Source organism: Prunus avium, chromosome 2, assembly GCF_965620075.1.
Source record: "Prunus avium chromosome 2, drPruAviu1.hap1.1, whole genome shotgun sequence".
Lineage (NCBI taxonomy): Eukaryota > Viridiplantae > Streptophyta > Magnoliopsida > Rosales > Rosaceae > Prunus > Prunus avium.
In genome coordinates this window covers 37,718,361-37,732,739 of record NC_142285.1, presented here as the reverse complement: position 1 = coordinate 37,732,739, position 14,379 = coordinate 37,718,361, and the positions used below count along the sequence as shown (strand labels likewise).

The following is a 14,379-nucleotide window of genomic DNA, read 5'->3' as shown; positions in this document are numbered from 1 at the left end:
AAAATTAAATTTATTTTAGAATTAAAAAAGATAATGGGTAGTTGTGTTCCATAAAAATAGGATCCATTATCTTATTTTCTTTTAATTTTAATTTTTTTAAATATGAAAAAGTGTGAATTTACCATATTATCCCCATTTAATTAATAATTTCAATTCTTAATATTTGCATTAACCAAGGACATTTTTTGGTATTTTGAATGTTTCACCATTCTCTGCCTTTTACTTTATATATATAGATACAAATTCTGTTATCTTTCATTTTCATTTGGAAAAGTACCCATCACACTCGTGCTAGCGTTTTTGCCGATAGTTACATATGCCCACTCAAATCCCAGTGAAAAACCTGTCAACTGAAAACTGCTCACAACCGATTTCGAAAGTGAAATGAAAGAACACTATGACATCAAATACAGTATTATATATACTTAATGGGTGTAGTTTATGCCGGGGTGTCTGCTTTATTATTCTTTTCAAACTTTTCTTAACCCCATGCTAACAACGTGTCTGCAACCATTGTATAATAATAGGAAAATCCCAAATGATTATTGTTGTTGTCAATTTCGCTTACCATCCCAATAGACTGGTTAACCACCTAATTTGATCTACAAAACCATTTTTGTTTATAATAAGATGTTTCGTCTTTAAAATAAGACTTTGCAGACATGGGGTGTTACGAAAAGGAATGCATAAAGCAGCAAATATAATATGTACATTGTCTATATAGATATATGGATTAAATCATAAAGATGAGAATCAAGAAGCAGCATGGGTGATCACAAACCACTATTTTAAGATCATCAGCACCATCGACAATTTGTTTTCTACTAGTTGTCGTCACCTTCACATTCTAGTCCATAATGTGAATCTTTCTCCATACAAAATTATTAATTAGGTGAAAAAGGGGATGAGATGTTCAAAAGCTATAAGCTTATAGCTTAAAGCAGATTCCTCTAAAAAGCTTGGTCATCCATGGTTGCAGAAAATGGGCAACCAAAGATGGTGCTAGATAGGTGACTAAACAATGGCATCTAGGCAAGCTATTTCACATTTGAAAAAACAAAGTAGTAAATCAATTTTTTTTTCTTAAGAAGATAAAAAAAACACCAAAAAGGAAGGCCGAAAGAACCCGACAATAAAGAATATTATTTACCTTTAGCAGGATTTGGAAACAGGTAAAATTTGACCTATGGTAGGGAAAAAATGAAATTATATTGCTTATATATATAGCCTTTTTAATTTTTTTTATATGACTACCGACAGATGCTATTATTTTCTGTAGGTGGTGTCAAATTTCTGATTTTGGTAAAAGAGATTGAGCTGCTTTAGCTCTTGTAGTGGAGTCATTCTGCCTAAGTGGTAAGATCCCTTTCAAGTTTTCAACCATATATCATATATATGCTCTCTGAATCTGACTGTTCAAGCATGCAAAGCATATGTAAAGCTAAATTAGATATTATGTAATAAGTTACGTGAAAGAGGTTTAAGAGAATCTACTCTTTTCAGTTTTGAGAGTGCATTTTGGGTTTCAATTGAATGTGAGACTAGACTTGCGTAATAAAAGAACAAATATTCTTTGAAAAGAAAAAAGAAAAATAGCTGTCACGTTTTATCTAACGAGTAATCCTGCAACCGAAGTTCTGTGTTTAATTCCGTCTTTTAGAACTTTGTATACTGGACACGGAGAAAATGCATGCATCCCTACATATTGTAGTGTCTTATCTTTCATTTAATTAGGGCTTATCTCCAATATACGTAAGGTCAGAGTCTATTCTAAGCTTCTTTTTCAAAATAAATTTGAGATATTAGTGCCTTAATTATTATTGAACTGACGTGTTTGTTTCATCAACTAAATAATGATGATATATAATTGTCTAACATAAATTTTTAGCGGTACTGACGTATACGCCAAATACATCAATATATATATAATTTGGATATATTATGGTTCTAATTCTAGCTAGCTCCTTGATTATTTTTTTTGTCACAAGTCTTGATCATCGACCGACGACACAACACAAACTTAGAATATTTTATGACATCTTTTTCTTTTGTGATTAATATTATTGAAGGAGGGGGATTTGAACGTTGGCCATTTCCCAACGTCGGAAAGAGAAACACCACTGAATCAAAAATTATATACCATTAATTAGCAACTACGATGTATACCTAATTAAGAGGAAGATACAACACATCTATCTTCTAGGTACGACCACAACCACATGTTTCTCATGTTTATATAGTGTAATTAATTTGTTGTTGTCGTGAGATTATGAGCCGGATAACAATATTGTTCTAGGTCAAGTTATGGTGGTTCTCATCTTCAGTTAACATATATCTTTTTAAATTAATCAAATCACTAAAGACACATAGGGTTTATAATTATTAGGTAAGCAAAAGGCATTAAGGAAAGGATGATGATAAAAAAGCAGGAGCCTGGATCACATCATCTTGTCATTAAAATATGATATGTCTCTATAGGGAATGAGATCAGGCTCTAATAATTGATGCCAATTAGAAAGCTCAATTATAAGCAAATTCCATTATTAGTTAGTATTATATTGTCCACTAATTCAAGGCTTTCAGGATTATATTATGCATGCATGAGAGAGAGAGGGAGAGCAATTCATCATCATCATGCATGTATAAGATAGAACACCAAACATAAATTACAATATTTGGCAAAAGGAGAAAGAGCACATCAAAGATGGGTTACCAACCAATCCCGAATAGAAAAGAAGAAAACAAGAAAAGAAGAGAAAAAGAACACAATACTAGAGGGAAGAAAGAGCTGAGAAGAAGGTGACAAAAAGGAAACATCTAGTGTACTTTGTATTTTGATTGGAAAAAAAAGGACATTGCACCAAATGTTTAAGAAATGACTTGGCCCTATAATATGTATATATATATATATATATATTCATCAACCCTTTTCATTCTTTTTTATTCATTGTTTGTTATTTTAGTTTGAGCTTGATGAATAGGCCGGAAATGGAGGGAAAAAAAAAGTTGTGGAAAAGGAAAAGTGAGATGAAAAGAGGGTTTCACTTTGATGAATAGGGCGGAAAGGATGTTTTACCATAGGCCTAGGGTAGTAGTAGGTTAGGGAAAATGCACTTTGATGAATATATTACCCACCCAAAACGCAAAAGGGGAGGAGGCAGCCACTACCAACTTACCAACCACATGCATAAAGAAACCAACTAATTTTGTTGGTTTTTAGGTTTAGGAGGTGAAACTTAATTTGGTGGGTCATGAACCATGATTAGGTCAATCTTCACAAAAGTAAAAGCCTGCTTATGCGGAGTAATCTTGCTCTGATTCACCTTTTTGCTTCAATTTGTACTACTAATTGCGCTTGAATTTGGGATTGGATTGGATGCTTTGCTTGCTTCAACATAAATCCTTTGCAAGTTGTGAAAACCCATTATGACCACAGTGATAAGATACCCACCACACTAAAAAGGCAGTGGTAAAAGAGGGCAGTAGAAGCTACCAACAAGCAATTATTTACCCCCAGGTAAAGTAATCATGGGCAAGTAGTAATTTTCTTGGCATGCCATTGGACATCATTTTTTTTTGTTCTGAAAAAGATTTGGACAAGGCATGGAATGAGCAAGCATTAGCCATTGTCCCCGTGGCATGCATAAATAATAAAACAAGCAAACTTTTTCCAATCGAGGAAACCCCTTACACATTTTGGCTTACTTGGTCGTGACTCATGATAAAGTGGCAAGCATTATTTTTTCTCCTGTCATTGTTTGCTTTTTGGCCATTTGATTAAACAACTGGCTCCACATCTAATAGATCTATAGTTTGGAAAACTATTTAAAAGCTACAAGTCTATTTGAAGAATGACTGTTCATACATTTTTATCCACAATCATATATATATTTTTTATACAAGCAATATTCTATTCTAATCTAAACTACGAGAAGGGGGATTTGAACTCGGATGCAGAATGGGAAACACATCCACTCTAACTAAAAGCCCATATCTGCTCCACAATCATATATTTTAGGATTATGATCCATGGATTTTGAATGGGGAGCATTCTGATGTGGACTGGGCGTGGTGGTGAATATTTGAGTGTCTTAATAGAATCATTCTTTTTTATGAAAAAACAGTGAATTTTCATTGATTTGTTGTGCAGCAGCCGCGCTGACCCTTGTACATGAAGATACAAGTCATGCGCAGACACCTCATTTGTAGGAAAAGTTTCAATAGTCAATAACAGGCAACGAAAAAGCCGAACGCATGAAAGCTACACTCGAGAAAAAGTGAAACTGCAGCCAAGAGAGAAGAGAACACCCACCACCAATCTCTCAAATTACAAGCATGTACAAAAAGAAGTTGGAATTCTCTTTAAACAAATCATGGAACTTCAAATAGAGGACCCAAAATCCTATATTATACACTTCAACATGGAAAAACAAAAAAAGACTACTTTTCTTCTACCTCTAGAAAGGCTCCAAGAACTAGCCCCTAATATGAAGGCCCCCACTCTGGAGAGAAATGGTCAGTTGCTTGAAAAAGATAGCCCACACTCTGAAAAACTCTTCTGCCACCACTACAAACATTCTATATTCAAAAGAAAAAATATTGAAGAGGTAAAAAGCTAAAAGCTAAAAGCCAAAGACAAACAAATAGCTTTGGCTAATTTTTTAATTCTGGGTTTTCATCATAAGCTTTAGCTAGCCCACCACCACCTACCCACCCACCTTCTCAAGTTTCTTGAGAGTGAGGATGAAAAGACGGATATTGGACAACCCATTTGGGGGAAAATTGAAACATATAAAACTGAAAAAGGGTAGGGGAAGAAATATGGAAACAGTTCTCTTCCCACCCCCTGACTACTCAATCTGAAATCAATAGATTCACACCTGAACATCTGATTCTTGTTTGTTTGACCTCAAAAGCTTTTTGATCTCGCTTTTGCTTTTTTCTACCACCCTTGGTTCCTTGCCATTGTAGAAAGGTTAGAGTGGAGACCACAATGCATGTCCTCTGGCAGGCAAAGAATCCCATTATATCTTCAACCCTTTTTACAAACTACTAGTCCTTTTCACTCAATCCAATGACCCCCACAATCCCTCCTCTTCTCTTACTATCTCCACTTACAAAAGTAAAGCTGTTTGCTACATTACTTCGCTTTTCCTCTTTTTGTTTTGTTTTGTTTTTTTTCTTTTTTTTTCTTTTTTTGGTTTTTTGGATTTCCCTTCCTTTGATGTCTGTCTATTCACCTGCAAAATTTGGGGAAAATAATTTGCTGTTATATTTCAAGCTACAAGTAAAAACGTACATTTGAGCTGAGGAAGATAAATGAAAGAACTTGTAATCTACATGTATGATTTGAAATTTTGAAGAAGTAATAGTAAGATTAGAACTACAATGAGAGAAAATGGTTTGAACAAAAAGAGAATGTAAAACTTTAGAAATTTGACCCCTTTGGCTTTTCCAGGTTTACCCCATGTCTGTTGAAAAGTTAGTTGGGAAGGAAGTGTAAGTGCCACTGTGCCAGTCTCTATCTGGTCACAAGCTCTAAACACTCTTTAATCCAATCTATTATAATGGATGATGCATCCAGCTTCTATCCAGCTTCTTGTGGACAGGAAACCATCCAACACAATTTTTTTTCTTTTATGTATAAGACTCCTTGTATGTACCTACAATTCTATTCACTAGGCTTTTACCTAACATATAGGTCTTTAAGGATGATTAAACAAGGGCCTCAGCATGGCCCCAGTGATTTGTGCACACCAAACAAAATTTCCTCTGTGTTTCAAGAAAAGACACTTCTCCTAGAGCATTTAAAAAATCATGGACCGCAAGGCACTACTACGTGTACAGATAATGGTGCATGAGAGACATAAATCAGAGACTTGATTATTTGAAGGAATATGCTGCTTATTTCAAGCAAGGCATCTAAGTAATTTTAAAAAGATGAATGTTTCAGTTCCAAATGAGCTAATAGCTAGATAGTGTGGACGTGGTCTTCGCTCAAATAGGCATGTGTGATTCTGTAGGCCAATGCCATAAAAGCAAAGCAATAAAATTTTGCCCCTGATATTCAAAAGAAACATGCATGCTCTCACAAGGAGAACCATTTTTCCGGACTACGGAATTGCCTTTAGGACCACAAGGATTTGATTCTCTTCTAAATGACCACAACACCCCTCCATGCCTTTTCCTCATGTTTGTTCGCTAAAAATATCCAAAATGTCCTTAAATATATTCCAAACTAAGTGTCGGTAGGCCGACAACAGATGGGGCTATAAGCAATCATCTAGTTTTACCTTCTTCTTTTTTTTGGTGTAATTTTTTTTTGTTGTTTGTTAAACAACAACAAACTGGTTGTTATAAAGGAGGAAGAAAATGACAAGACCAGCCCACGGAGAAACAGAGATTAAGAAATTTCAATGCCTGCTCTGCTCGTGACTACAACTCATGACACCTAATTAATCAATGCCACCATATTGGAAGGAGAAAGTCTTAGAAACAGTAGTTGAATGCATGCCATCATGATAACAGGTTGTATTTAATAAAATCAAACAATAAGATGACATGTAACCATTATTAGTGGAACCCCCCATATGATTAAATAACTCATGCTATGTAAGTTTCAACAAATTCTTGAATTTAAAATAGTATGAAGGCTTCACCACCAACAACATATCTTTATTAATTTCTTATACCATGCCTGCATGATAACATAACATAACATTTGTGCCTAACACTTTCTCCATTTGAATTTTAATAAACTTCTGACAACTAATCATAGCACTGACAGGATATCTAACCTAAATTTGAGGATTAATTTAAAACAACTACAAAGATCATAGAAAACTACAGGGATGCACAGACATGTTTAGTCAGAATGCGTCAAACTCAAATTTAATACATGAGTGCCGCTTGTACAATGTTGTACGAATCGAAAAAAACAAAGGACATGGTATGTTCTTAATTTCAATGGACATAATTTCACTCTAGTTTAATGATTAAAAGGGAAACATTGTTTTGACAAGAAAAGTTGTTTTCTTTTTCTCCAAATTTCTGAGGTATGAACGTAGTATAGAAGATGAGTGAGGTTTAAACATAACAGAAAGCACATACCTTTTGGTTTTGTTGGAGGTAGTAGGCTAAGTGGTTTTGGCAGCAGCTTGCTTGAAGGCAACAGTGGGAGCTATTCTGCAACTCCTCCTCTGATGCTCCAAAACCAGTTCTCCGGCAAACCAATCGAGCTTCTCGAAATTGCTCTGCTCACCAATTCTCTTACCACCAAAGAGTACTGATTCAACATTCTTCTGTTTCAGCATTTCCTCTGCCGCTCCTACCAGCATCTTCACGTTGTTGGGACTTGGGTCTGTATCTACATTTGGCCCGCACCGTCCCAAGCTTGTCCCATTTGCCTGATAAACACCATCCAATTATTAGCTATGTTCAAAAACTAATTTCCAGTTAGCATATTGATTCAGAACCCAAGGATTTATAAACAGCCATGCATATTAGTCACAGGTCATATTCAAACCAAGCAACCCACAAATTGGGAAAGATCCAAAATTATAGGATATATTTCTAATAAATATATTTTTTTTTTACCTAACAGCTGAAACCATTGGGATTTGGGTGACAGCTCTAATTTAGGACCACCTCAGAGATAAAATAAACCGTAAGAGAACACAGAAAATGACAAAAAGTTGTGGGTCAATGATAGTAACCTTTTATCCAAGAGTAGGAAAATAGATTAGAATAGTATTCATTTTGCTAAAATGGAGAGAAACAACCACAGTCAGATTAAAGGTATAACCCCACATTTTTTCTACAGATATTAAAATTTTAAGAGCCTCAGCCAAAGATATGTACTGCAACAGGAAAATCAGAGCAGTAAGTTCTGGTACTTTGACAGTACATAAAAATTGTCCAAGTAATAAGGGCTAGACCTCTAAATTATAGGATGCTTGTTTATTAAGATCAAGCAATTTGTGACCACTCCTAGCAACTCCATACCCCAGCTATCCAACCATTTCCATCTAATTACTAATTGCTGCAATATTACAGGGTCAGGAATCCACAATCAATAGCTACTTCCTTTGAAAAGAAGATTGGTAAGACAATAATGGGCATTACCCTCTTTTTAAAAAAAATACAGGTCATGGTTTCCAAGTTTCCACACCAGGGGGCAAACCAAAGGCTAATAGCTAAGAACAAAGAAAAGAGTGAATAAAGAAATATCATTTTTGAGCCTGCCTCAAGAAGCAAACTTCAAAGGTATCAAATTGAAATCCAGCAAAGAAATAAAGAAGAGAAAGTCTTTAATTTATCAGTGAAATCAATAGAATGCAATGCAGTGGGACCAAAACTGCAAAGGAAAAGCAAAACTTCAAAGCCAAGAACCCAAACCAATTTACTAAGACAACCCGTCAACTCTAGGCTTTAGGCCTAGTTTGTGTAAAAGACAGAAAGTCCTAATCAGCTAACCTGCGCCGGACCAACCAGAATCTCCATTCCTTCTCTCGGTCCCAAAATTAATTGAGAAAACAAAATCAGAGCTCACAGGCTCACAGGCTCACAGGCTCACAGCCAAACCCAACGCATAATCACGTGCAATCAATTCAACCAGGGAAACAAAAAACCCAAGGTCCCCCATTTTGCTTCACTTGGTCTGTGCACTTTGCAGCATAGAGCAAGCTATAAAAAAAAACTAGCAATGCCCCCCCACTCCACACCACACCAGGCCAAATGTTTTTACGTTACAAAACACCCGCATTTAATTGCATGAAATCGAAACCCACACCCCCAGCGCAAGTTAGTACTGTCAATACGTGTGTAGTATGTACACATTTTACATCGTATTTCTGAACAGTACCAGCCTGGCTAACTAGTAACAGTGTCTCGTTGCACGGTTGCACTTGCCCCAGAAACGGCAAAAAACAACCAAACCCAAAAATTAACTCCATGCCAACAAAAAAATACACAAATTTAATTAATTGCGCACGGTGCGCACGTTAGCAACGGCCTAGCGTACACGTACCTGAATGCGCACGTAGTTACTGCTTCCGCACTGACCAAACGCCATGGCGACGGACTGGTCCACCAGGTCCGCTGACCCGTCGCCGGCGATTTTGGCCATGGGCCGAGCCCATTCCTTTGCCCTCCACCTCTTCACCTGCTCGTACTCGTACCTTGCTTCTTCTAGAAACTGGCCGGTCCCTATGGAAAGGACCATTATGTCCTCGACCCCTCGCACGAACGGAAACTCCTGCTTGTTGTGCAGCACGTGCGTGATCGCCGCCGCCGCCGGATTGCTCATGGCCAATCCGCCGTCCACGGCGAGGCACCGGGTCTGGTTGTTTACCGACCGCATTTGAACCGGCTCGAAGACTCCCGGCTCGGCTGACGTGGCGCGGCAGACCTCCCAGAGGCGGAAGTCGTAGCTGTCGGTTTCAAGGGCGTCGGCGCGGGAGAACAAAAATGGCGCCGTACTGGAGAGGTCGTAGCAGGGGATTAAAACCGGCTTGAGCGTGTCTTTTAGAGTCAGGGTTCGATCGTTATCGGCGAAGGCCTCTTTCATCGCTTTTTCCAAACCGGCCGTGGCGCTCAAACCGGAACCCGAACCAGAACCTCGGAAGAACCGCCGGAGGAACCCGCCCGAACCAGCGGAGGAGGAGCGGTTGTTGACGAAGCTTTTGCCGTGATCAGCGAGGAAGCGCCACGTGTCGTCGGCCTTGAACATAGGCCTGGCCTGGTCTCTGCTGGCGAAGAGCATGGCGGCAAAGATGCCTCCGATGCCGGCGCCGGTGGCAACGTCGAAGTAATCAGCGATTCTGGCTTCGGGATTGCCGGATTTGAGCTTGAGCGCGTGCTCGAGATACGCGAGGGCCTTGCCAGAGAGAATCCCCCGCATGCCTCCTCCGCCGTCGATGCTGAGTATGCAGATTTTGCCCCTCTGGTTCTTGATTGCCGAAACGGGGGTTTCGGATTGGGGCTGGGTTTCGAGTTTGGGGTCGGAGGGGGGCGGAGACGGAGAGACCTGCTTGGGGACCCAGAGCTTCTGATCATCGTAGCCGAAGAGGAACTTGCTCTCCAATATGGAGAAAATCTCGTAGCTGAGCTTATCGGTGTCGATGCTCGGCTCTTGCATTTCGGACCGAGTCGAAGTCATCTTTTCCCCCCAAATACAAAATTTCGGATTAAAATTTCGGCCACCAAACACACACACAGAGAGTCCTCACTTGGTTTCGATAATATCCATGAAAACACAAAAATGCTTATATATAGGTTAGACAAAAGGAATTTCAACTCTCATTTTAGTCTCCGAGAAAGAAAAAGAGGGAAAGAGAGAAACGGATTCGTTTTGGAGGTCCAGTCTGTTTTCTTTTAACAGAGCACGCCACCAAAGCGAGCTAAACGCACAGAGAGGAGTAGCATGAAAAGCTCAACCAACAAAACCAACCAACCAAACCAAACGCACACCAAAACCCGAGAAAGAAAGAAAGAAAGATAGATAGATAGAAAGGCTATGAAGAACGCAGAGGAAGAAGAAGAGGAGGAACAGGCAAACACACAGACTCTCTGCAGAGCATGTCTGTTTCTTATATACCCTTTTATTTTATAAATTAAAAAATACCACTCGCTCTCTCTCTCTCTCTCTTTTTCTCTGACATTAACTGAACGACAGTAAACGACGTCGTTTTTCTAGTTTTAACCGAGTTTAACCCCGGTTAATGGTTATCAACTTTTTGTCTTTTACACTGTTTACCCAATGGGTACACCGACGGGTGAGGCCGTTGGTTTACCCTCCTCGCTCGATCCGACGGTCAGGAGTGGGCGCTTGCTATTCGTCCGTGATCAACGGTCAATTTAAGGGGTCAAGAGAGCAAAAAATTTCTATATTTCGCGCCTTTGTCGTTACCGCGTGGGGCCCAGCGCGCCACATCCGTCGGTGAGAGAATGGAGAAGCACTACTACTACTGCATGTACCAGTCCGCCCTCTTCTTCTGTTGCTCTCTGGTCTAAATTAGAACCTTTGGTAATGACGAATTTGACCCTGATTAGACTAGATACGGCTAAGTGGTGGGGCCCATATTTGCGGTCTTACGTGGTGACGTGTAAGGGTGGGCCCCGGGTGTTGGGTCAATTGGCCTGGAACAGTGAGCTCTGCCTGCCGGTTGGGTTTGGACTCTTTCTCGGCTCTCATAGGTGAAAGGTGAATTTTACAACTGTCATTGTAATAAATAAATAAATAAAAATAAAAATGGATATAGTGGATAACATTTGTTGGCCAATAGCAATTAATTAATAACAAAATACAGAGAGTACTTGTTTTTGTTTTTGTTTTTTTGGTGTCATTTGAGATGTAGATGATTTTGGTGACACATTGGTGGAGGGGAGTTGACTGAGTCACCTAGTGTAGCCCATGTAGGTGTTGTCCCTTTAGTTATGCCACAATCCTCTGGGATTTTTTTGCCACCAATAAAAAAATTAAAAAGAAATTATCCAGAAAAATCTGTAGGAAGAAGAAGCAGCCGTGTAGGTGTAGCCAAATTTATTGCAATTATTCTTTCAATCTCTGTCATGTCCTAATTATAGGTCTTGGTTGCTTCTGTAATGGTGTTATTAGAGAAGGAGGGAATTTGTCAATCCTTTTTCTCAATTTAAACCTTGTGTTATAATAGTTTTAGAGTATTATATGATAGTTTAGTTCTAGTTTATGAAGTGAGGGACTCAAATTCGGGTCTAAAAGAGTGCGCTCATGATTCTAGCTAATTGACCTAATCCACGTTTATTATGTACATGTTCCATTTTTATTTATATTCAATGCAAACGACCAAACCAATAAACAAAATAATGCCAGATTTCCATTTTAACCCATTGTTTACTCTCTTCAAATTTGCATCTGACTTTTTATCATTCTCCTGTCGTGTCTCCTTATCTATGTCTAGAGACTAGAACATGTAAATTTTAAATTATGTCACAAAAGATTATTATTTATTTATTTATTTTATTTATATATATATTTTTAAAAGGCAGTGTTTTTAAATACAATACAAGCACACGTTCAAAAAGTCAAGTTGGTTAATGAAACTGTAAACCTTAGGAAGGTGAATCAATTCAACGCAGAAAAATGCGGGGCAAATTGACTGTTTTTTGTGTTGAGGTATAAAAAAAAGAAAAGTAATTTGTTTATGGAATTGTTGGGCCAAAAGCCTGATTTGAAGATTAATAGATTGATTGATTGGCTTAGGTAGGCATGGTGGGCCGTTTTAATTTGTCAAAGAGTTGACAATTATATATCTAATTAGCTTAATTTAATTACTTAGTTTCACATTAGTGTGGTTGTTGATTAGGCAGTTTCACTATGCCTCTCCTCCTCAAAAGAGTTTTGAGATTGTTTAGAGATAAGAAAGGGAAGGTTGATTGATTGATGAATTGGAAAAGATTGATTTGAAAAACCTCTAAAAATTCACAAACCATCGTTTTAGTGTTCCACTAATCTTTATTGCTTTGCTTATAAACTACACCCACCATGTAGTCTCATCAAGCATACCGTACAAGATTTCACAGTTCAACAAAACAAACCTATATTGTGTTGTGCTAGTCCATGTAGAAGGATGAGTTTCATAATTACTCAATTTGAATTTAATTTAAATTCAAACGCCAACGAACGTTAATCTATTTCCGAATTGATAAACAGATGTAATGAGTGCACATGTGTCAAATACAAATGTGGTTTGGCCTCTAGTGAGTGAGAATAGGACTATCAGGACATGAAATTGAAGTGAGTATTCATTCAAAGGGGGGCAAGAAGCACAAAGTATGTAGAAGTTCAAAGCTGCTAGCTAGCCCCTCCCTCCACTTTTACTCTCTGCTTGCAATGGCATTGCATTTGCTCCCTCCCTCCCTCCCTCCCTCCCTCCCTCCCTCTCTCTTGTTGATAGTCACAACAATCCCTCAAATTGCTACCCATAAGGCTCTGGTCCTTTTCATATTTATCTCCAACTCATCCCCCCATATTATATATATCCCAATCTCATGTTATTTTGCTAGGGTTAAATTCATACCGTACACCACACAATGACATTATGGCCCAACGGAAGACGAAGGCCCAAGCAGGCTTGAAAATCAGTAACAGGGGTTGGCTTTCATTTGGGCCTAATTCTTATTCTTTCCTCAATGGGGGCACTGGCTAAGTCCCACATAAAAAGAGAACAGGTTCTTATAGATGCAGTGCAGGGCTCAGAAGGGAAGGAAAATCATTGCAACCCTGAATTATTGAACGAAGCAGCCACTACTATAACCGACGCTAGCCACTCTCTCAACTTCTCTCAAAGCGAGAAAATAAAATTATAGTTTTGAATGGAATGCTACTAATTGCTACAATAAAATAAAACAATTTTTACATGATGCCTAGTGCAAGTATAATTTGGCTGGTCTCCAAGTCGAGATATTCTTTACTCTGATTGCATTTCTTTTTAAATGATTTCTATATGATTTTAGCTATGTGAACAACAACTCTGTCAACTATTTGCCAATGCAATGGGTTAGTCTCTCCGCTACATATATTATTGCTTAAGTCTATCGTGGAAGTTACGTCCTAATAATTCTTGGTTATCTTTTCAATATAGTTAGCTATTATATTTCTTGAATTTCTTATTGTAATGTATTTTTACACTAATGCATTGATAATTGTATATTCATCAAGTGCTTTGCTAGTGCTTATAAACTACCCCCACCATGTCGTTTCATCAAGCATATCATACAAGATTTCAACGAAAATATCCCTTCTTAAAGGATTAATGTGCCTATCAATTTAATTGAAATGACAAAACTGAAGACTAAGGCCCAAACTGGCTTTCTTTGGGCTTAATTCCTATTCTTTCCTAAAATATATATGATATTTCCTAATTCTTTCCTAAAATTTTTATCTTCTCATAAAGTGTTTGAAATTACCAAGGACCTCAAATGCATCTATTTTTTTTTTTTTGGTGTTCCGGCAGGGTTGTATCAAGCTCTTTAATTTATCTTTAATTTATATATTTTAATTTTCACTGGAAACCACCTCCTTCATCGTTCTCTCTCTAATTACTTTTTATTTTTTTTTATTTTTTATGCCTTTTGTTTTTAGATTGGGCAAGCCTGTGTCACAATCTTTTGGACTTAGTTTTACAGAGATTAATCTCTCCAACTGACTATTTGCGGGCAAGTCTTGTTTGAAAGTCATGGTATGGTGGAGCAAAGAATTACAAGGAACAATTGGCTAAAATATCAAGTTGTGATCGTTCTCCTCCAATGTTCTTAATTCCTACCGGCAAAAATGGTATATGTAGACCATTCAATGTCATGGATGACAGGTTATTAGGTTCACAATTAAAATTGGGGAAG

General features: G+C 37.9%; 1 protein-coding gene across 1 annotated transcript; it reads right to left on the bottom strand.

The window, feature by feature from the left end:
• Positions 1-4,297: 4,297 nt before the first annotated feature.
• Positions 4,298-10,577, bottom strand: LOC110767549 (patatin-like protein 6). The gene is made up of 3 exons (XM_021971128.2): positions 9,029-10,577; positions 7,111-7,406; positions 4,298-5,240 (listed from the first exon to the last, which is right to left on the bottom strand). Exons 1-2 carry the CDS (start codon positions 10,157-10,159, stop codon positions 7,137-7,139), a joined length of 1,401 nt encoding a protein of 466 aa, XP_021826820.1. The 5' UTR covers positions 10,160-10,577; the 3' UTR covers positions 4,298-5,240; positions 7,111-7,136.
• Positions 10,578-14,379: the final 3,802 nt, after the last annotated feature.

Excerpts from the sequence above, each read along its gene's own strand:
- LOC110767549 (XM_021971128.2), bottom strand. The coding sequence starts at position 10,159 with ATGACTTCGACTCGGTCCGAAATGCAAGAGCCGAGCATCGACACCGAT. Across the intron at positions 7,407-9,028 it reads GTAACTACGTGCGCATTCAG|GCAAATGGGACAAGCTTGGG; the intron begins GTACGTGTACGC and ends GGTGTTTATCAG.